This window comes from Saprolegnia parasitica (assembly GCF_000151545.1).
Source record: "Saprolegnia parasitica CBS 223.65 unplaced genomic scaffold supercont2.66, whole genome shotgun sequence".
Classification (NCBI taxonomy): Eukaryota; Oomycota; class Saprolegniomycetes; order Saprolegniales; family Saprolegniaceae; genus Saprolegnia; species Saprolegnia parasitica.
Window position 1 is genome coordinate 33,491 of NW_012156460.1, and position 20,169 is coordinate 53,659.

The 20,169-nt window shown below is 58.0% G+C and overlaps 8 protein-coding genes across 8 annotated transcripts; 3 read left to right on the forward strand and 5 right to left on the reverse strand.

Annotated features, from left to right (window-relative positions):
• Positions 1 to 563: 563 nt before the first annotated feature.
• On the forward strand, positions 564 to 1,314 carry SPRG_11471 (Ras-like protein Rab-11B; the record flags this gene model as incomplete). The annotated part of the gene is made up of 2 exons (XM_012350479.1): positions 564 to 914; positions 965 to 1,314. 2 exons carry the CDS (start codon positions 564 to 566, stop codon positions 1,259 to 1,261), a joined length of 648 nt encoding a protein of 215 aa, XP_012205869.1. The 3' UTR covers positions 1,262 to 1,314.
• A 160-nt stretch (positions 1,315 to 1,474) lies between these two features.
• SPRG_11472 (hypothetical protein) lies at positions 1,475 to 2,233 on the reverse strand (the record flags this gene model as incomplete). The annotated part of the gene is made up of 2 exons (XM_012350480.1): positions 1,475 to 2,097; positions 2,143 to 2,233. The coding sequence occupies 2 exons, from the start codon at positions 2,231 to 2,233 to the stop codon at positions 1,475 to 1,477; spliced, it is 714 nt and encodes a 237-aa protein (XP_012205870.1).
• Positions 2,234 to 4,906: 2,673 nt separating this feature from the next.
• SPRG_11473 (hypothetical protein) lies at positions 4,907 to 7,502 on the forward strand (the record flags this gene model as incomplete). Its single annotated transcript, XM_012350481.1, has 2 exons — positions 4,907 to 6,382; positions 6,427 to 7,502. 2 exons carry the CDS (start codon positions 4,907 to 4,909, stop codon positions 7,447 to 7,449), a joined length of 2,499 nt encoding a protein of 832 aa, XP_012205871.1. The 3' UTR covers positions 7,450 to 7,502.
• A 240-nt stretch (positions 7,503 to 7,742) lies between these two features.
• SPRG_11474 (hypothetical protein) lies at positions 7,743 to 9,013 on the reverse strand (the record flags this gene model as incomplete). Its single annotated transcript, XM_012350482.1, has 2 exons — positions 7,743 to 8,242; positions 8,284 to 9,013. 2 exons carry the CDS (start codon positions 9,011 to 9,013, stop codon positions 7,743 to 7,745), a joined length of 1,230 nt encoding a protein of 409 aa, XP_012205872.1.
• An 899-nt stretch (positions 9,014 to 9,912) lies between these two features.
• Positions 9,913 to 10,401, reverse strand: SPRG_11475 (hypothetical protein; the record flags this gene model as incomplete). Its single annotated transcript, XM_012350483.1, has 1 exon — positions 9,913 to 10,401. The coding sequence occupies one exon, from the start codon at positions 10,399 to 10,401 to the stop codon at positions 9,913 to 9,915; it is 489 nt and encodes a 162-aa protein (XP_012205873.1).
• A 758-nt stretch (positions 10,402 to 11,159) lies between these two features.
• On the forward strand, positions 11,160 to 15,544 carry SPRG_11476 (hypothetical protein; the record flags this gene model as incomplete). The annotated part of the gene is made up of 12 exons (XM_012350484.1): positions 11,160 to 11,346; positions 11,394 to 11,428; positions 11,577 to 13,064; positions 13,109 to 13,357; positions 13,405 to 13,500; positions 13,551 to 13,619; positions 13,663 to 13,992; positions 14,053 to 14,203; positions 14,257 to 14,436; positions 14,494 to 14,591; positions 14,646 to 15,339; positions 15,393 to 15,544. 12 exons carry the CDS (start codon positions 11,160 to 11,162, stop codon positions 15,542 to 15,544), a joined length of 3,729 nt encoding a protein of 1,242 aa, XP_012205874.1.
• An 851-nt stretch (positions 15,545 to 16,395) lies between these two features.
• SPRG_11477 (hypothetical protein) lies at positions 16,396 to 17,430 on the reverse strand (the record flags this gene model as incomplete). Its single annotated transcript, XM_012350485.1, has 3 exons — positions 16,396 to 16,760; positions 16,805 to 16,881; positions 16,973 to 17,430. The coding sequence occupies 3 exons, from the start codon at positions 17,428 to 17,430 to the stop codon at positions 16,396 to 16,398; spliced, it is 900 nt and encodes a 299-aa protein (XP_012205875.1).
• Positions 17,431 to 19,293: 1,863 nt separating this feature from the next.
• On the reverse strand, positions 19,294 to 19,836 carry SPRG_11478 (hypothetical protein; the record flags this gene model as incomplete). The annotated part of the gene is made up of 1 exon (XM_012350486.1): positions 19,294 to 19,836. One exon carries the CDS (start codon positions 19,834 to 19,836, stop codon positions 19,294 to 19,296), a length of 543 nt encoding a protein of 180 aa, XP_012205876.1.
• Between the last annotated feature and the right edge of the window lie 333 nt (positions 19,837 to 20,169).

Below are 20,169 nucleotides of genomic sequence, written 5' to 3' on the forward strand. Positions count from 1 at the left end.
CGCTGCAGCAAACGCTCCTACCACGTAATCGCCGGTGCGCGAGAGGTTACTGGGCAGGAGCGACGGCGAGACGTCCATCTCGACGGCGGCTTCCGCGGTCGTGGCCCACATCGTTTGGCAACAAATGGCAATATATCTTTCCGGATGGCGTGCTGCTCGCAACCGGATACGGATACCAAAACCCAGCACACAACCGATTGTCGCGCAACGAAAGAAAGAATGACGTGGGCAGTAGCGGTTCTTTCCATCTTGCCTCGTGCTCGACCGCCCTCTTGGCTGGCCTTTCCTGCTGTACATAGCTGTAGCAGCCGTCGTTCGTCTAGCTACCATCTACACATGGTGGCGTGGTGGTCATATTACGATGCACTCCAGAGCCGCGGTTTGTGCAAGGCGATGTGCAAAGGTGCAGATAATGGCCGACAACACTGGGCGCTCTATTTTGGCCAATCATAATTTAGAGAACCGACCGGATCCTACGATCGACTTATTTCAAGTTTGTATGCGGTGTCGAGGAAATTAAACGCGAAACCTCCGACATACATATTTTTGGGTGAGCGGCGAGCATGGCAGCCAAGGACGACGACTACGACTACCTCTTCAAGGTCGTCCTCATCGGCGACTCGGGCGTCGGCAAGTCCAACCTCCTCTCGCGCTTCACGCGCAACGAGTTCTCGCTCGAGTCCAAGTCGACGATCGGCGTCGAGTTTGCGACCAAGTCGATCCAAGCCGAAGGCAAGACCATCAAGGCGCAGATCTGGGATACCGCCGGGCAGGAGCGGTACCGCGCCATCACGAGCGCCTACTACCGCGGCGCGGTCGGCGCCCTCCTCGTGTACGACATCACCAAACATCCGACCTTCGAGAACGTTGAGCGGTGGCTCAAGGAACTGCGCGACCACGCCGACGCCAACACGGTGCATATCGCCGCGACCTATGTACAAGGTGCGATGCATGCATGCATTAGGTGATCATGCTTGTCGGCAACAAGAGCGACCTTCGGCACTTGCGCGCGGTCCAGACGGACGAGGCCATGGCGTTTGCCGAGAAGCACAATCTGGCGTTCCTCGAAACGTCGGCGCTCGACGCGACCGGCGTCGACACGGCCTTCCAGCGCATTCTCACGGAAATCTACTCGCTCATGAGCCGCAAGACGATGCAGGCCCAAGAGAACGCGGCGAGCCTTCCGACCGGCAACAAGATTGAAATCACGGCGGACAACTCGGGCGCCGCCAAGGCCAAGAAGAAGGGCGCGTGCTGCTAAGCTGCTTGGATACCACCAGTAGCACGATCTGATTTACATATTGCAGTACCTCGTTTGGCATACGTCGCCGCATCGCTGCAGCAGCTCTCGACCGTGGCATCCTCCATGCACCCAACCACAGGCAGCTGAGTACAGCAGGCTGAGTATGGTGGGCAGAAAAACGCACCATATAACCTACACAACTACACTCGGATTGCGTCTATTTACAAGGCGCTAGACGTCAATGGCACGAAATGTGGGCTTGTGGCCCCGCGCCGAGTCGGGGACGCCGGCGCCCGTGTAGCGCACGGCGCTTTCGCTATACTTGACGTCGTCGTGGTCGGTTGCGCTCACGTGGCCCGCGTCATCGTGATCACCGCTGGCTCGTGGCGGCCAGAGCACAAACTTGATGTAGACAAACCGCTCTTCCGGGTCAATGCCATGGAGCCAGAGCCCTACGGCGCCCAGCGACAGCAGTCCGACGAGGTACACGGCCGCAATCTCGAGCCGCAGTAGCCCGCAGCTCGCCAAGCCCGCGCTCGCATACTCCGTGCAGTCGCTGTTGTACGAGGCGAGAGACGCACCAACGCCAAGGCTAAATGCAACGAGGAAGAAGGCGGCGTCGGTGAGGAGCTCGCGACGCTTCGTCGGTGTCACGGTCAGCGCCTCCAGCATCGTGCTGTGGTTCAAGTCGGTCCGCGTCGTATCGTAGACGCTAGTACTGCGCAGCTGGCGGACGCGCCGGACCTCGGGAATCGCGCGCCAGAGACCGTAGATGAGTGCGACGCAGAGCACAAGGAGGCACGCGTCCCACGTGGGACCGCCGAGCTGGATCGCGACGCCATGCCCAGCGTGGCCTAATTGAAGTGGAGCATGAGGAGGCGCGATCACCGACGTCGTACCGCTGGGAAAGCTGGTGGCATGCGCGACGAGGCCAATGGCGGCGAAGAGCGTCTGCGTCAGTCGCAGACCGGCCGCGGCAAAGTCGGCCATCATGCGGCAAAGATGCTAAATGCGTCAAACGCGTCGCGTGGCGCGCGTCAAACGGACGGCCCGGGACGCCTGTTTTTTTGCAACGCGCTGCATGGACTTTGTATTTGTATGCCAACGGATAAAAAGTGGAGCGGCGAAACGGCCTGGATGCGCAGAACGTTCCGGCGGTTTCAAGATTAAACGCATGCGTTAAACGTGACATCTACAGTGTGAAACGGCATGGAAAGATGCATGGCAACGAGAGTGGCTACGATGGCATTAAGCTTTGGTTTGACCCAGGGCATATAAATCCCACCTTGGTATGATGAGCTATTGGTAATGTGACTCTGGACGATCCCGACGTTTGCCGGTGTTGGTTGTCGGTCGCACCCATGTTCTTTTGCTTGTAGGCGGCCAGTGTGAGCAGCCGTGTTGATGACGCCGTGTCATCGATGCCAAGGCACAGCGAGCGTAATTGCAGGCACTGTATTGTATGCATGTCCTTGGTATCAGTGAACAGCTAGACAAGTGCCTCGCCGACCGCTCACCTACAAGCTACCACGACGTGTAGGAATCCATTGCATTTCCTTCATTACAATTTACGAGCCGCCAAAACCACTGGAATAATCACACGGAAAATTGTCCGCTGCAGGTTAGTGGTGGTTAGGTTAACGTTAAGAATGGGGTTGCGAATGTACCGGTAGTAACCCGAATGTGTTGTTGGGTGGTGGAGGTTAGGAGGTTAGGAGGACTAAGCAACTACGTATGCAGGTAAACGAGCTCTCTAGTGTGTTCGTGGCCGGGTGTCAGTTCTGTACTACCAAGTAGCCCTACTCAAGGCGATCTATTGTAATCCAAAACAAACTCTCCAAATTCTATGGCGGGAAACACGATTCCATGCACCATATACGAGTCACAGACGAAAAGGCTTTACACGCTATAGGCTCAAAGCCGCAGAAGCATACGTCTATTAATACTTTGTATAATACTTGCTCGATTGCTAAAGAGCCACTATCGCCATCCACTTCCAGTGCCAATGAAATACAGCTGTAGTGCGTAGTGAGTGCGTACAGTCTGTATTGAATAAAGTTAGATCTTTGCACCGCAGTGTACCGGTAGCCTCGATTGTTGCAATGGACAAAAGCGCTTGGACGGTACTAAATCACAAGAATATTGCATTTAAAAAGGTCGATGTACCCTAGTAAATCGGCTTTGCGAGTCCAGTCGGCCGCCAATTTTAGCTGTAATAAATGCTTGCCGCACAAGCAGTGCGTGTCCACATTGTACACGTGGTGTGGTAAAAGGGTACATTCATTGGTGTGGCCCAACGGAAAACTCACCCCATCAACTTGATGTTTGTATAGTGTGGATTGATCGAACGCACGCGACAAATGCAAGCACTTGCGTTTCACACATATTTTACACATAACGCACTGCCGCCATCGCCTTTGACCACCGTGAGCAATGCGAGTGACTCCTTGCATAAAGAGGCTCAAATTATGTTGCATGAGATAGATCTGCGTAATGTGGACCAATGACGTGGGTATCGAGGGAGTTGCCCATCAAGTTCAACAAGGTCGGCCGGACCATGTGTTACAAACGAGAGACGAGGACAGCTGTGCTGCTACGTATACCGACGGCTGGAAATCGTCTGCGCCTACGAGGAGAGGGTACATTTTTTGTATACCCTTGCTATTAACACGAGGGGGCCAATGACATGTTGACAGGTTGTATTATAGTAGGGGGAACTACGAAGCCGATGTAGCACATCCGTTGCAAGACGTTGTGTCGACATCGCTCGCTTTGAGTTTCTGCGACCAATTGCGTCCTTTCGACTCTGGGTCGACTCGGCCAATGCCCCTTGCGGTTGCTGTTTGTCGTCGTCACCAGAGTCAAGAAGGCAGGAATGTAGTCGACATCTTTTCGTCGAGTTCGAGTCCCGGAGAGAGCCCCACTTTCTGATAAGCAGATTCATGACCTCTAGCTTCAAACCGCAATAGGCCGTACTGATGTGGTCCATTCTCGTCCGCAGTACCGGTAGGGGATGGTGGCACTTCGAGTTGAATTCCGCCGGTACCAACCTTTCGATAGGAGGGGAAGAACGCGCGTGGCCAGCGCTGAAATTGTCTGATATGAAGATCGGTGGAATGGACACCAATTCCCCGCGGGTCGGATTCCACAACCAAAACCTCACTCAACCTGTGTCGTACTACACCGGTGTACTTATTCGAAAGCGATGCAATTTGCACGCTCGAAGCCAACGACGTCGTTTCAACCGAGCGACGATGATGGCGTGCCATGTGGAAGCAGCGACAGCATTACACCCGTGTACTGTGTAGGTCGAGGCCGCAGGTCCTGATAATGCAGCCGCAAACGAGCGCTAGCTGGTTTCTCTTCGCAAACATACTTTACTCCAAAAAACTCTCCAAAGCTTTGACCGCCATGGAAAGCGCTCTGCAGGACACAGCTCGTGCGACCACGCGCGTCTACGCTGCGCGTCTATGCAGTGCGATGCGCCGTCCTTCGACTCGTTCGTTTAATCGCGCCACGCGATGACCACAGTGTTTGCACCCAATGTGAAACGGGTTGGGACATTCCCTACTGACAACGTATGGAGGTACAGATTGCATGAATGGCCTGCCCGAGCCGACGCGCCAATGTGCGATCTGCCACAACCACTTCTGATTTTGCCTTATGGCACGCGACCACAACAGCGACGTGCTTCCGTCGCCGTCCTTGGCCGTCACCGACGAGCCCGTCGTCATCGATGTCGCCAAGCCGCATGCAGCGTACCGCCCCGATGTCGATGGCCTCCGGACGCTGGCCGTGCTGCCCGTCGTCGTCTTCCACGCGTATCCCGAGCTGTTTCCGGGCGGCTTTATTGGCGTCGACATCTTCTTCGTTATCTCGGGCTACCTCATCTCGGGCATCCTCTTCAAGGAGAACCAGCGCGGCTCGTTCACGTACACGAGCTTTTACACGCGGCGGGTGCGGCGCATCTTCCCAACGCTCATCTTGGTCTTGAGCGCGACGCTGTGGATGGGGTACCTCTACTTGATGGCGGCCAAGCTCAAGGCCCTCGCGGCGACGATGCTGGCGGGCACGCTCTTCTGCGCCAACCTCCAAGTGCTTTCGCTGGAACACTCGTATTTTGCGCTCGACATCAAGATGAACCCGCTCCTGCACTTGTGGTCGCTCGGCGTCGAAGAGCAGTTTTACATTTTCTGGCCGCTCCTCGCGTCGCTGGTCATGCGACTGCCGTACAAGCGTGCGCTGTACCTCCAAGTGGCCGTGCTGCTCGGCAGCTTTCTCTTCAACATCCTGTTCCTTGGCTACCACGACAACAACAACGTTTCGTTCTACAACCCGCTGAGCCGGTTTTGGCAAATGGCCATGGGCGGCCTCCTAGCGTACACGACCAAGTTCAACCCGAACGAGGCGTACAGCAGCGTCACCATGTCGCCCCATTCGGCCAAGTCGTCGTCGTCGCCGCCGTCGCATGCGCGCCGCAGCCATCTCCTCTCCGTGTCGGGCCTCGTGTGCATTCTCTTTGGCTTTTACTACATCAACGAAGCCCGCTTGTTTCCGGGGTTCTGGGCGCTGCTTCCGACCGTCGGCGCGACCTTGCTCATCGCCGCGGGTCCCGACGCGATCGTCAACACGCATCTCCTCAGCAACCGCGTCGCAGTCTACATTGGCAAGATCAGCTACTGTCTCTACCTCTGGCACTGGCCGCTCCTCGTGTTTGCCAAGGAGCGGTACCCGGACGACCCGCCGCTGTACGCATCGCCTTTCATGATGCTGCTCGCGAGCTTTCTCCTCTCTGTGCTCACGTACAAGGACGTCGAGACGCCGCTGCGCCACAAGAAGGCGTGGTATGTGACGCCGATGCTTGTACTAGCCGTCATGGCGCTCGCCGTGGCTGCCCTGTGCGTCTACACCAACCCGTCGCAGTTTTCGGCCATTGAAATCGAAGTTGCCAAGTCGATGACCGACGCTGATACGGTGGATTTGGCACCGACGGCTGCGCCCGTCAGCAACCAACCGTTGGTTCACGCGACCGAAGCGCCTGTCGTCGTTACGGAAGCGACCAACAACGCCGCTTGGACGTCGGTGCATGCCACGAACGCTCCGATCGTCGCCTCTGTCAATGTGTCGCAGGATGCCACGGTGGCCCCCGTCGTCGACACCGCCGCCCCGTCAACGCAACCGAGGCACGGGTTGTGGCTACGGCCGCACCGATCGTTGCTACGGCCGCACCGATCGTTGCCACGGCCGCACCGATCGTTGCTACAGCCGCACCGGTCCAGAAGAAGCGCCCGCCGACAACGCTCAGCATGGTGCGCAAGTCGCAAGTCGACGGCGCGTGGAACACGGATGCTGGTATCACGTGTCCCGCCGATTTGCCGTATGTAGCAGAAGCGACGACGCCCAAGCCATTCCCCTTCAAGGAGTTCATTAGCACCGCATACCCGGAAGTGTGCCAGCTGCTCAACCCGCACCACGAAGAGAACGGCGTTCTCGTCGTCCTCGGCGACTCGCACGCAGACATGACCAAGCCCCGCATTGTGCGCCTCTTTGAAGAAGCCACAGCCGCGAGCCGGCCGTTCCCGACGGTCGTCTTCAAGACGCGGTTCGGGCGCGCGCTGCTTTCCTGCCGCCCCGAGTTCTCGGCCAACATGGCCATGCTCAAGAAGCTCAAGCCGCAAGCAGTGCTTCTGGTGATCCACTGGATCCAGTACCTCAACCCCGCGGCCCCCGCCGGCGCCCCCCAAAGCTACCCGCCCAAGTGCTGCTGGGAAAACGGCGTGCCGTGCAAGGACCAGAGTATGGCCGACGTCGACGCGCTCTTGTTGGACCTCCAAGACGAGCTCATCGCGCTGCGGGACCTCGGTATCAAGGTCTTCCTCGTCGACCAGAGTCCCGAGTACGACCGCATGAACCCGGCGACGTGGCTCCATGGTGAGTCTGTCAAGCTCCCGACCGAGCCCGTGCTCAAGTCGGTCTTTCAACACGAGCGCCAATGGCTCTTTGACCGCCTCCACCGCGTCGTCGCGAATTCGGATGCGACCTTGATCGACTACGCCGATAACTACTCGGAGGGCGACAAGATAAAGTTCGTGGACGACGCTGGCGTGCCCTACGTGTGGATCTACAACCATTTGACGTCGACCGCGGCGCGGAACCACCTCCATGTCGTCGACCAAGTCGTCGCGGCTGCCCTGACGCGCCACTAAGAGTGCTCTAAAGACGAGCAGAAGAGTACATTTCCATGTCTAATACCTAAACCATCCAATGCGCATTACGTTTGCATCTCATTTCTTGGCATCCGATTGCTCAACCTTGCCGCAAGAGCCAAAAGGGGACGCGAGCGCGTGTTTGAACCGGTGGCGCCACCCTCCTGTCGTCGCATTTCGTCCCAAACTCAAACTCAAAACACCCTGAGAGCACGAGGACGGCCACCTGGACAACGAGGATAGAAAGTTCACATCGCAGCGCTTGTTGAAGATACATGAAACTCAATCGTTCCCTACGTGGCATGTGCAGCGTAGGGCTCGGGCGGAACGCGGTGCGAGGCTTCGCTCGGCGACACCGGCCACCCGGCGTGGAAGCGGCGCTCGTCCGGGTCCATGCGCGCGACCCAGAGACCGAGGAGCGTCCACATCACCAGCAATGTCAAAAGGTCAAATGCAATCGCTGTGCGCAGAGGACCGCAGCGCAAGAGGCCGCCGTCCACGCTTCCGCAACTCGCGTTGAGGTCGCTGGCTGCGGTTGAAAGTCCGACGACGAGCCCGGCCAAGCTAAAGAGCACGTCGACGACCACGGTAGCTTTCATAATTGTTGTCAACGGCACATAGTGGACGCTCGCATCATCGTCGTCCTCACACTCTTGAAGAGGGCGGGACGCAATGTCTTTGTACACAAGAACGACCAGTGCGGCGCCTTGGAGAAGCAGCAGCACCAAGACAACGAGCAGCGCCGTCCAGACGCCGCCACCGAGTTGCGTCGATACGCCATCAACAGTGGTCACTAGAAGTACTGTCAGACGTTTTCACGATTCTGTGATGTACCAGTGGGAAAGGCGCCAGAGAGCGCTGCGAGGCCAATACCAGCGCAAACCGTTTGCAGCACCCGGCCAAAGAATGGAACAAAGCGGAGGACTTCATCGGACCAATCGATGTCGTCGTCGTCGTCGTCGTCATCATCATGATGCGCTTGGACAGGCGGCGGATGATGGGCTATGGGTGCTTGCGGTTTCTGGCGATGCGCTCGCTTTCGGGCCATCACGAAAAGGCATAGGAGTAGCAGTAGCCCAAGGCCAATGAGAATGAGCCCGACTGTCATGCCAGTCGTGCCCGTTGATGACGCAGCGCTCGTCAATGTAGTTTGGTTGCCTCTGGAGGCGTCGTCGATCGGGCTGCGCGTCGCGATGGCGGTCACCGGCGGCGTCGTGGTCGGCGTCAGTGTTGTTGTCGGTGGAGGCGTCGTCGTCTTGGGCGGCTTGGTCGTCGGCGCGCGGGTGAGCGCATCTTGCTTGCTTGGGTAAAAGCAAATGGTGCGCAAGGTCGACACGGGAATCGTGTTCACGCCGTCACTCAGGTCGCAGTTGCTGAAGCGCGAGCTCCAGAAGCTGGTCGCGAGGAAGGTGCTGCAGATGACCGAGCCGCAGTCGCTCGCGACGAGGCTCAAGTCGACGTTGTTGCGTGCCAAGGCGGACAAGAAGTTGCAGCTCGAGAAGCCGGGAAAGTTCGAGAGCGAGCTCAGCGTGCTGTCGAGCGCCGCAGCGCACGCCGTCGCCATCAGTGTCGAAAGTGCTGCAAATCGAAGCGCGTTGATTGGTGTGTTTCCGCCAATCAGAGCCGATAGACTCAGATCTATATCTGGTCAGGCGCTGACTTGTTGGGGTCTTGCAGAGCGGGACCTTGTCGTCTCCTAATGACATCGATATGAGCACTTATTTTATGTACTTGACATATCTACGCTCGAGCAATAGGATACGGAGTGCGCGTTGGACAAGGGGATCGTCGTCGGATTCCCTACAAGCTCTCGTGGTGCGTGTGACGCGACGGAGTTGGGTCGGCAGGCCGCGAACCGACCACGGACGACATTGTCTGATACTATGTTTTGAAGTATTGCGTGAAGAGGCGCATACTGTAGAAGCAATTCGAATGCACAAGTGCGTCGCGTGCCGAGATTTCGGCACGGAATGTCTTGTGGGAGCGTGCCACGTCATAATTGGAAGCCGGATAGGCTTCGAGTATCCGGTACAGAGAGCTGGTACCGATTGAGAGTTTTTAGGGAAGCAGGCACAGGCCAGGATACCCTCGACGACATTTCGATTTGGCTGTGGCCTGCTACGTTTCGGCATGCCTCGCCTCATCCCTCTTAGCTGGCAACAAGCGCAACTCCTGATACTTAATCCGACGTGATGTGCTTTGGTTCGTGCCGAGGCAGCGAAGTGTCCTTGTTGGTTTTGGGCACCCTTAGTGCTTCTCGGTGTTGAAGCAAAGGTGTTGACATCTTGTGGAGCTTGTGTCTGCCGTTCAAACCCCGACTACACAACAAAAACTACACAACAAAAGGACCTGGAGACTGTCGCTGGTGTCTACCGCCCAAAGGACGATATTATTGTCGTTACCTGCCGGCATGGATCAAAGTGTCTTTTTATTGTGCTTTAATAAGTACCCTAGATACACTACCTACACCAAGAGCAGCGCTAGACAGACGAGAAGAGACCACGTAGCTTTGACGGTCGGGCCGGTCGGCGCTGCGAAGCTCGTCACATTGGTGGCGTTGGGCTTGACCGCCTCGGTGGTCGACAGTGGCCGCGTCGTGGTAGCCACGGTCGTCGTATTGGGCGCACCGGTCGTTACAGGACGTGGCATGGTCGTTGGTGGTTTTGTGAAAGCGCTGAGCTTTGTAGGGGACGAGCAGATTGTACTAAAGTCCGAGATGGCCATTGTGTAGTTGGTGTTTACGTCGGTCACGTTGCAGCCAATTAGGTTTTCGCTCAAAAAGCCCGTCGTGATGAGCTTGACGCAGGTCGGCGACAGGGTGCAGTCATTCGCGAGGTCGTTTAAATCCGTGTAGTCGAGCGAGAGCCCCCGCAGAAATCGGCAGTTCCCAAAGCCCTTTTGGACCGAGAGCGTGGCCAGGGAGTTGTGGAGCACCTTGTTGCATGCCGTCATTGTCGCGAAAAGTGAAATGAGCTACCGGTGCGCCATTCGCTCGCAATCGCTGGCAACACGTCGACTCAAATCCGTCGTCGCTTTCTGGCGATCATTTCAGGGTACAACTGAACATGGAGCTGCGTCCATCCAGCTCGCTCTTCTCATCCACACCGACGGATCACTCCCATCAAGTCCCATCGCGATCGGAGCGCATGGCCTACCACGACGACTAGGTTCTAGCGAATCGATGCCACGACATCAACCAAAATGCACACGGCGGCTGTTAGATCTAATAAGCGTCGATATGCGGCTCTCTCATATGTGGCTGGGATGAGCCACCGGCAATGAAGAGGCGCTGTCCAAAATAAGAATGAACCCTGCAGAGAGCGTCAGACACGGGTCTGACGCCAAGATCCCGGCTACATACATGTACAAGAAGAGCCACAATGACCCAAGCCTTGTACACACAAACGGCGTAGCACAAGCCGCCCCGCGGGCGCGACTCGCGGCAACGGTGCAACAAACCAAAAGTAGTGTCATCGTTCGCCTCGCTCGATTCTCGCCACGATATCTCGAGTTCGATGCAGATATTGGTCCCAATTACTATACTTGAGTAGCCAGTATACGTGGCATTGTCCCATGCAAGCAAGCGAGGGTGTGTGAGATCCTAGCACCGCACGACATCTGTGGACCTTGCCGTTGAACCTGCCACGTCATATCTTGGCTTTTGTATCGAACGTGTAACCGGCGACTTTCGAGCTGCAGCCGTCGTGCTCATGTCGGGGCTTGGCAACTTGATTCCGCTCGGGAAGAAGGAAGACAAGTCCAAGAAGAGTGAGGACCTCACGAGTGGTCTCATCCCGATCGGCGGCAAGGCGCCCAAGGACGACGACAACGTCGATGACTTTGATCTTGACGACCTCTTGAGCGACACGCCTAAAAAGAAGGCGGACGACTCGCCTGGTATGCCCATCTGCATCATGTCGACCTACCGAAAGCACCCACCTTAGGCAAGTCGTCCAAGAAGAAGAGCTCCAAGTCCAAGGTGCGCTACTAACATATCCTAAGCTTGTTGGATTGACGTCGAATCGAGTCTAGTCCAAATCGTCGCCAAAATCCAAGTCGGACAAAAAATCCAAAAAGGTAGATGAATGCTTTGAGATATAGGTCGCGATTTCTGTCTATGCCAATAGAAAGACAAGTCGTCCATGGACTGGGATACGTCCGGCGACTTTAATGCGTCGGACGATGCATTTGCGTCGCCTCCCAAGCCGTCGGTATCGTCACGCAAACCCATGTCGTTTGAGGACGACGACGACGTCATCGCGCAGCTGGCGAAAGGCCCCGCCAAGAAGAAGAGCATGCAAAACCTCGACGACGAGTTTGCCAAGGCACTCGGCTTTGACGAATCCGAGTTCTTATCGGCAACGAGCCCTACAAAAAATACGGAGGACTCGCCGCCACCGCCGAGTGCGCCGGCACCCGCACCAGAGCCCTTCTCGGCCCCCGCACCCGACGACCGGTTCTCGATCGCGTCGTCCTTCTTCCAAGACGACCCTGGCGATGAGAAACCCAGAGAAGACTCGTTCTCGAGCGACCGGCGCGGCCGCGGACGTCGCAGTAGCACGGCGATGTTGGCTGACGACGATCCGTTTGCGAAAAAGCCTGCCAAAATTGAGAGCCTCGACATCTTTGGGTCGTCGCGCCGGCGCAGCGACGGTACGGACGCCCCGACGAAGCCGACTTCGAGCACACCACCAAAAGTCACCGAGGTCACACCGCCCAAGGCGGCATCCGCTGACGTGACGCCGCCAAAAACGGGTGCACCAGAGAGCGATCTACCTGCGTTTCCTTGGATGAAGAAGAAAACTGGAGCCGAGCCAACACCGACACCAAAAGAAAGTCTGCCAGTGTCCGACACGACCGAGGCGATACCGAGCTTTCCATGGATGCGTGCCAAGAACGACGCCTCCAAGCCCACAGACGAGGCAGTTGCCGGCGACCCGCCAGCGACGCGGCGTCGGAGTGCAAAGGCGCCAAAAGATGCAGAGGATGTGGATCGCCTTCTCGCTGATGAGACACCGTCGTTTCCGTGGATGAAGAAGAAGACGGAAGCGACACCCGATGTGGCCAAGGCAGAAACGAGTAGCAGTGACATGCCGTCCTTTCCGTGGTCCAAATCCAAGGTCGACGAGGCTCCGTCGACGACATCCAAGTCCAAGACGCCGCCCAAAACCAAAACAAACCCCCCCGACGACGACGACTTGCCCGAGTTTCCGTGGCTCAAGAAATCCAAGCCCAAGGAGAATGCCCCGACACTTCAAGAGGGCAAGGAACCGCCCAAGACCATACCACTGGCGACGCCATCTCCCGAGAAGCCTGTGGCGGCGCCGTCACCAGAAAAAACGTTTGTCGAGGAGCCGTCCACGTGGACACGGCCGCGCGTCGACACAGCGCCTCCTCCAGAACCCGAGCCAATCCGAGTGCCGGATGAGCCCGTGACCAAGCCCAGCCTAGTGCCGGAACCAACGGCACTGGCCAGCTCACCAGCACGGCCGGCTCCAATGCAAGTACCCACCGAGGCACCGCCCCGTGCACCGTCGCCCGTGTCCCCCCAGCGCACCTCCATCGAGGCACCAGTGTCGCCAACCCACCGTAGTAGTGGCACTGGCGTTGATAAGGTGTACATCCTGGATCCCAGAGCCTCTATCTCACCTTGTTCTAGTCGGCGTCGTCACCATCCAAAGCGGCATCCGGGTCGCCGACACGGGCCAACGTGTACGGCGGTGACGACGGTGGAGGGCCACAACGGCTCAGCCCCGCGTCTCGGGGCACGTTCCTCGACAACACCGCGATCGTGCCGGCATTCATTTCGCACCAACTCGAAGCAAGTCAAGCGCTCGTCACGAGCTTGGAGGCGCAGGTGCAAGCGCACACCGCCGACAAGACAGCGCTGCAGTCGGCCCACGACCAAGTCTGTCGCCCAAACTTTGTCGATTACCCATGGTGTGCATGCTCTAGGCGCTGGCGTCGCTCACCCACGAGACGGCCCGGGCGGCTGTTTTTGAAAGCGACCTTGCTGCCTCGGTGGCAGCCTGCGCGACGGCAACCGCTGAGGTTTCCAGCGTTTTCTTGTCGCAGGTCTCATTGGCCTGAACGACGAGTAGGCAACGACACTGCGAGCGGTCAATGCAACTCTGACCACTCAAGTCGGCGCACTCACGCAAGAAAAACAGGTGTGTACTACGTCGATAGGAGCCTGCTGGCACGCGCGCGTAGGCGCTCAGCACAGAGCTTGCGATGCTGCGTGTACAAGCTTCGTCGGCAGCCGACTTGCAAGCGCAGATTGCCCAGCTTCTCCAAGACAAGAGCATATTGCAGGCCGAGCTCCAAAGCGTGTCGTCCAAGCTCGTCCAAGCGCAGCGCGATCTCTCGTCGGAGCAAGCTCTCCACGCGCAAAGTGTCGAGCGATTCAAGCGCCTCGAGCACGATCGCGCCCAGGAAGCTCTCCAGCAGCAGCGGTGGCGCGACGAAGAGAGCCGGCACGCTGAGAAGGAGGCGGTCGAGCGACTCTTGACCCAAGTCCGCGCGGCCGTGAGCAACCTCAAGGTGCCAGTTGCATCCTTTTAGGAAGTGCGTGGAGCATATGTGTTCTCTGGATGCTCGTAGGTGCTACAAGAGCACGTTGTGTTTGGCAAATCCGAAGCCGACGTGCGCAGCATGGGCGAGAACGAGTCGCGGTCACGCCTCCTTCTCGAGATGGAAGGAAGCTGCAAGGCGTACATGAGCCGGACGCAGGAAGAGTGCCAGCGTCTGCAATGTACGCCAATCATGTCGTCGCTGAGATGTTTCATCCGTGCAAATGACGCATAGCGCTGCTGTCGGCACTAGAAACCACGATGCGATCGCTCCGAGGCGAGCACATGGAGGAGAAGGAGCGACTGCGCAGCGAGCAAGCGCGTCTCGAAGAGCTCGCGTTGCACTTCAAGTCCCAAACGACACTGCTCCAAGAGCGCACCGACACCAACACCAAAGTCGTGTCGCAAACACTGGGTACCGCTGCGAAAAATATCCACTTGATACATACGCAACTTGATACTTTGAACATAGCGAGCTATATCCAAGACATTCGCATTGCCGAAGCACGCATGCACAAGCGGCGCGAACAGCTTCAGGAAGAAGAGCGGTCACTGCACATGGCCCGCGCGGTGCGACGGGCAAAACAAAACAAACCAGCATGATGATACGTTGTTGTATGGTAGGCCTTTGCCGCACAGCAAGAAGAGGCCCTTCGCGACCAGCGCATCGTCCAAGAGCGACACCAAGCCGAGGCGCAGCGCGTGAATGAAAAGCTCAGTCGGCTTCGGGCCGAGAAGCAAGCGTTTGAAGAAATGATTGCACGGTACGCGACCGAAATGGAGACGCTTGCCGACATGCAGCGCCATCTGGACGACGAGAAAGACGCGCTGCGCCACGCTGCGCAGTGTGTCGAGGCGATGGCGGAGAAGGTCAAGGCCGCGAGCGAAGTGAGTGCGGCCAACGAGCAGCGTGCACTAGAAGAGCGCGACCAAGCGCGGGCTATGCTGGAGGCCATCCACGACGAACGGCTCCGCCTCCAAAAGCACTGGAGCCAAGTCGACGAGCGCGAGCGGCGGCTGCAAGAGGAAATCAAGTACATGGACGCGACGCGGCGCAAGCTCACAGAGGAGCGGTCCAGTCTTCTCACGCACCGACGCCACGCGCGGTCGGCCACCGACTGGTCACGCCCGGCGGCGCCCGTGGCGCCGGCGAGCTACGCTCGAGAGTACGAGGCATCCACACCGCGCTCCAACCAGACGTCCACACCACAAGCAATGTGGCGCCCAGAGGCGATGCCACAATCTAAGGACCCGACAGGCTTGAGTCCATCGTTTCGGACCGAAATGGAAAGTTTCTGGTCCAAAGACAAAGGAATAGGTACACCTTACACAGAATCTGATCTGGCGACCAGACTTCGAATGGGCGGCTAGATCCGGCGACGTCGCGCAAAACGGCGCAGCTCCAGGACCGTATGTTTCTCTCGTGCGTGGGACTGGACCACTCCAAGTACACGCCACCGCGCGCCGGCACGTCTACGTACGGGCGCACGTCATCGCCGTCATTCGGCTCGTTTGCGCTCTGAGAGGACATCATCGTGTCATCTAAATCGTCAAGCCAACGAACGTTAAAACTTGTTTTGACGTAATCCGCCGCAGTGGCGAGGTGCCTTGGCCATCGATGGGAAATTCTCGATTGCATGCTGTTCCTGAGTGTCCTCAGTCTCTCGTGAGGGATTAGGGTCAAATCATCTCCATCTTGGGTTACGTTCTTGGAGAGAAAAGGGGCTGATTGAATTGAACATGGTTGCGAGCCTACAAACGCAAGTGCGTGGGGGACACAAGGAAGGTTTTGTGGTAAGCTCCACACACTGACATGACTGGTGGTGGATAAAAAACGAGCTCTAGTAACGTTGTAGGGCTGTGGCTCAACGACGTGCGCGGTTGAGGCCTCGCGAATTGCGAATGGTGGTTGTGCGACTGCTAGAAGAGGGCATCCGAGTACGTCTGTGGTCGCAGCTTTACGCGTTCTGCGAGGAACGCCTTCGAAAGTACTTGGAGACGACGCGTGGCGCAACTGATAGTGTCCTTGGGGCGGGATCGAGCCCCGTTGCGTGAACCGTTGGCGCCGGCTCTGCAAGCTCCCGGCGTCCAAGGTCCACCGTGTCTTGGACCATACTAGTAGGTCGTAGCGAAATGCTGTGCTCGGCCTCGTCGTCGTCTAGACGAGGGGTTTCATCGCACCATCGATCACAGAGCGCTAGTATGTACCAGAGCTCGCTTCGTCGCTGTGTGCTCGGCGAATGCGCTTTCGGCGGGGCGACCCACTACTACTCTCGCTCGTCCTTCCTCGTCGGGTCGACCGCGCCGTAGTAAAACCAGTGTCGTCGTCGCTGCCTACGGGATCCTCGGTCGTCGTCGTCGTGTGTGCATGACGTTACGTACGCAGATCTGCCTCGTCCTGACTATCTTCAAACTCGATAAAGTCATTCGGGACGACGAAGCCGTCCATCTCGTAGCCGTCGCTGGCGTCGTCCGCATCCAGCGCAAGTGCCACGTCGTCGTCCGCATCGGCAAAGTCGTCGTCTGAAAAGGCAAAGTGGTCATTTTCCGCCGGTGGCGCTTGGACTTTGGGTGCGATCACGACCTCTGTCCGAGTTGCTTCGTTGAGAATCGCACGAATGTCCACTTTGCACAGCGGGCACGTCGACGAAACATCGGTCCACGCGCGAATGCACGCGAAGCAGAACCGATGGCGGCACGCAATCGTGGCGCCGGCTACTACCGCCTGCAGGCAGATCGCTACACAAAGTGCACTGTCAGTCGGCCAGCAAACGCGGCTGTACCGCACGTGGTCGCTGCGTCGCCACTCGGGTCGGCCGATGGCGGCGCGCGAAAGTACCGGCTCCGGCGCATCGAGCACCTCCCACACTCGATACAAGTGCCTCTGCCATTTTATGCTTTATGCCATTATAGATAGTCGATGATAAGGTATGATGTGTCTACGCCTAGACCGGTGGCTCGGGCCCGGGTGTGTCGTCGTCTGGAGACCCGAGCTGCCTCGCCGCAGCTCGATCGCGTCCGTGTACAGACTATACTCGCTCGTTCCGGTCGTGGCGTCCGTCTCGCGCGGTGATGCAATCGCCAGTGGCGACGACGACGCCATCTCGGCCCGAGATCGGTGCTGCACGGACGCCTCGAGGTGGTGGCTCGGCGACGTGTTCTGCTTAAACCAAGGCGAGAGCGGCTCGTCGTGCTCGAGCTCGACAGCACTTGGTGGCGCGCTGGTTTGGCGTCCATACGCTGCGGCTCGCCGGACAACGATGTAGCAGGCAATGAACCCGACAACAAAGACGAAGACGACAGCGACACCGACGAGGGCCTTGGCGTACGGCGGGTCGGCGGCGTGCGAGCTGATCACTGGATACGCGGTCGTCGCGTTCGGCGTCGTCGCGTTGGCGGCGGCTGCCATTGCATGCACCTGTTGAGAATGGATGTGGCAGCAGATCTTGGGCGCGAACGCTGGGCGCAATACAGTGTATTAAGCTCGTGGCTGGTCGGTTCAGCTTGGGTGGCGGCCAAGCCGGATACTTTCAGTGGGCACGCATGTCGCGTCACGCCACCACCTGACGTGGCAGCGGCTGCCACCAGCAGGGCCCTCAAGCTTTTACGGAAGCGAGTCCAGCCCGTCGCCCTCTGCTTTTCATTACGTCATGCTGAAAGCAGCTCGAGTAGCCTGGCGCCAGCGAGGAACCAACAAGACCTAAAGTCCCGTGATCCAAACCGCCCATTATCCTAGCTCAATCACAAAGGGAAAGTCCGTCTGCGGCGCTGCACCATTCCAGTAGCCATTCGAGGCACCAACAGGTCTTAGTGAACAGAGAGGCTTGGCTATTGTCATTGGGTTATGGAGTACCGCCATTCGCATGGTCAACGCATGGGTTTGGGAGGAGATGGGTCGGACGCTGGACGCGATCTTGGACAAGGCTGGGCACATGCGAGGACAACGGGTCGTCTCGACACCCTTCGTTGCTGCAAGCAGACGCGCTTCGGGCGTGGACGTGACAGGATCAGCGTCACTGCAACCCCACCATCGCCGCTCGACTGCCCACGTTCAAATTTGTGATTTTGCACATTCGTCGAGTGGCGTGTCGCAGACTCAAATTCGCTGGGAAGAGTACAAGGGACTGACGACCGATGCCGTGCCGGCGCGAACCAAGGGGCAGCAACCTTCTACACGAGCGCACGTCTCGACTCGAGGAGCGCATCGCCCGTGCCTCTGCCGTTCACTGCGTTCGACACGAGCCAAGTCCACATCACGGACGATTTTTGACAATTGTGCAACCGACGACCAACTTCAAGCACCCATGCAGCACCATCCTCGGGTGTTCCTCAAGAAGCAACGGTCCTAGGCCTGACACGCGACGCACCACCCAGAGACTATCCCAGCAGCGTGCCTGATGAATTCATGAATACAGTCCAACGATTGGAGATGGTCTAGGTTCTCGTTTGCTGGCGTACTGCTACTGCCAACGTTAAACATTATCGCCACCAGAGCTCCTATCGAGCCAAGCAGCCTACGTCGACTTCAGAAGCCTTCAAGAAATCCGTTCAAGGATCCATAGTATGTGCAAAAATGGGTTGGCGACGACTTCCATCAGCCCGCGTGTTCAAGTGAGCACCCCCGTGTACCTTATAGTGCTGCAGCTACAGGTCGGCCCCCGGTCGCATCCAAGTGGAACTCCGCAACACGGGTCTGGCTCACGACCGCGGACGCTGCTGGTCGATCAAGTAGCTTGACAATGGACTTCATATAAGAAGAAACCCATGGTCGTGGTAATCCCGGTAATAAACCGCCTGACAAGCATTGCAAAAATGGTAGTCACACCGATCGGTCGTACTAGTACTAGTAACGATCCCCAGGACAACGCAACGCGCCCCTGTCTTCCACCACGGGCAATGGCTTTATTGACTGGTAGTACCAGTGCGTACGCATCGGTGAGCTACGGTCGATTCGGTCGTCGTGCGAGAGTACCCCCGAGTTTTTCACTGTGTGTCCTTCAGTCCAGCTTGGCTATTTTGCATAACCCACCCACAGCGCCACGCACCCGTCCCTTCTAGAGCACGAACTTGTCCGTCGTCCCATTGTGCACTTAATAGCGTCGGGTGCACGAGCCATCGCAATGCATCCCTCACGCTACCGTCGACCACGCTCTAGTCCATAGCGTTAGACAACGCGTGTGCACCGTGTTGTCGGTGGTAGATTTTTTTGGGTCCTGGCATGATAAGTTACAATAGATATTACGGCAACACACCACCTACGTTCTTCTCTATCTTAGAGCACGAAGCTGTCGTTCGAGTCCCGGCTCTTGGTGCGGAGGTACCGGCTCGAGGCCAAGTCGGTCGAGCTGTGCATTTCCGAGCCGCTAAAGCTCGAGACGAACGACGGGTTCGGGCTCCCCGAGACAAAACTCGATGGCCCACTGCTCGTGTTGGAGGCGTGGTACCGGCGGGAGCTGTTGGTGTTGGCGGCCGCGGCGGCCCACACGTTCATTTCGCGCGGCGGCGCCGTTGCGTCCGACTGCGCCGAGAGTGGTGACGGCGGCACGTCACTGCTCACGTACGACTTTTCGCTAATCGGGTACGTATCAAACTTGTTTTGAAAGCGGTACGGCGGCGGCGCCGGTGCTGCCACGTCATGGGCGGCCGACTCCCATGTGAAGAGGCCGGGCTTGGCACCGTGGTCCGAGCCACCGAGGACGGCCATGTCACGCTGCGAGTCGAGCACGTTGCTGGGCCGACTGCCGATGACGACGCCGGTGGACAAGTCGGGCGCCGGCGCATGGAACCGACCGCCAACGTACGTGCTGTTGTCCATTGTCGACTTGGTAAACGCTCGGATTGACGGCATGTCGTCGTCGTCGGCGTACCGTGTTGAGCGCTGGCGCGTGAAGAAGCACCACCCGATTAGCAACGCCCCGAGCACGGCTGCGACCGACACGCCGACGATGACTGCAATGCTTGTGCCACTGCCCGAGATCTCTTCCGTCGCGGGTGCTGTTGGCGTTGCGGTCGTTGCCCGGAGTTTTGTTGGCGTTGGCGTTGGCGTCAGCGTTGGTGCATCGGTAGGACCCGCCGTCGGGGCCAATGTCGGTGCTGACGTCAATGGGGCGGGTGCTGATGTCGATGAGGTCGGCTCGGGCGTGGGCGC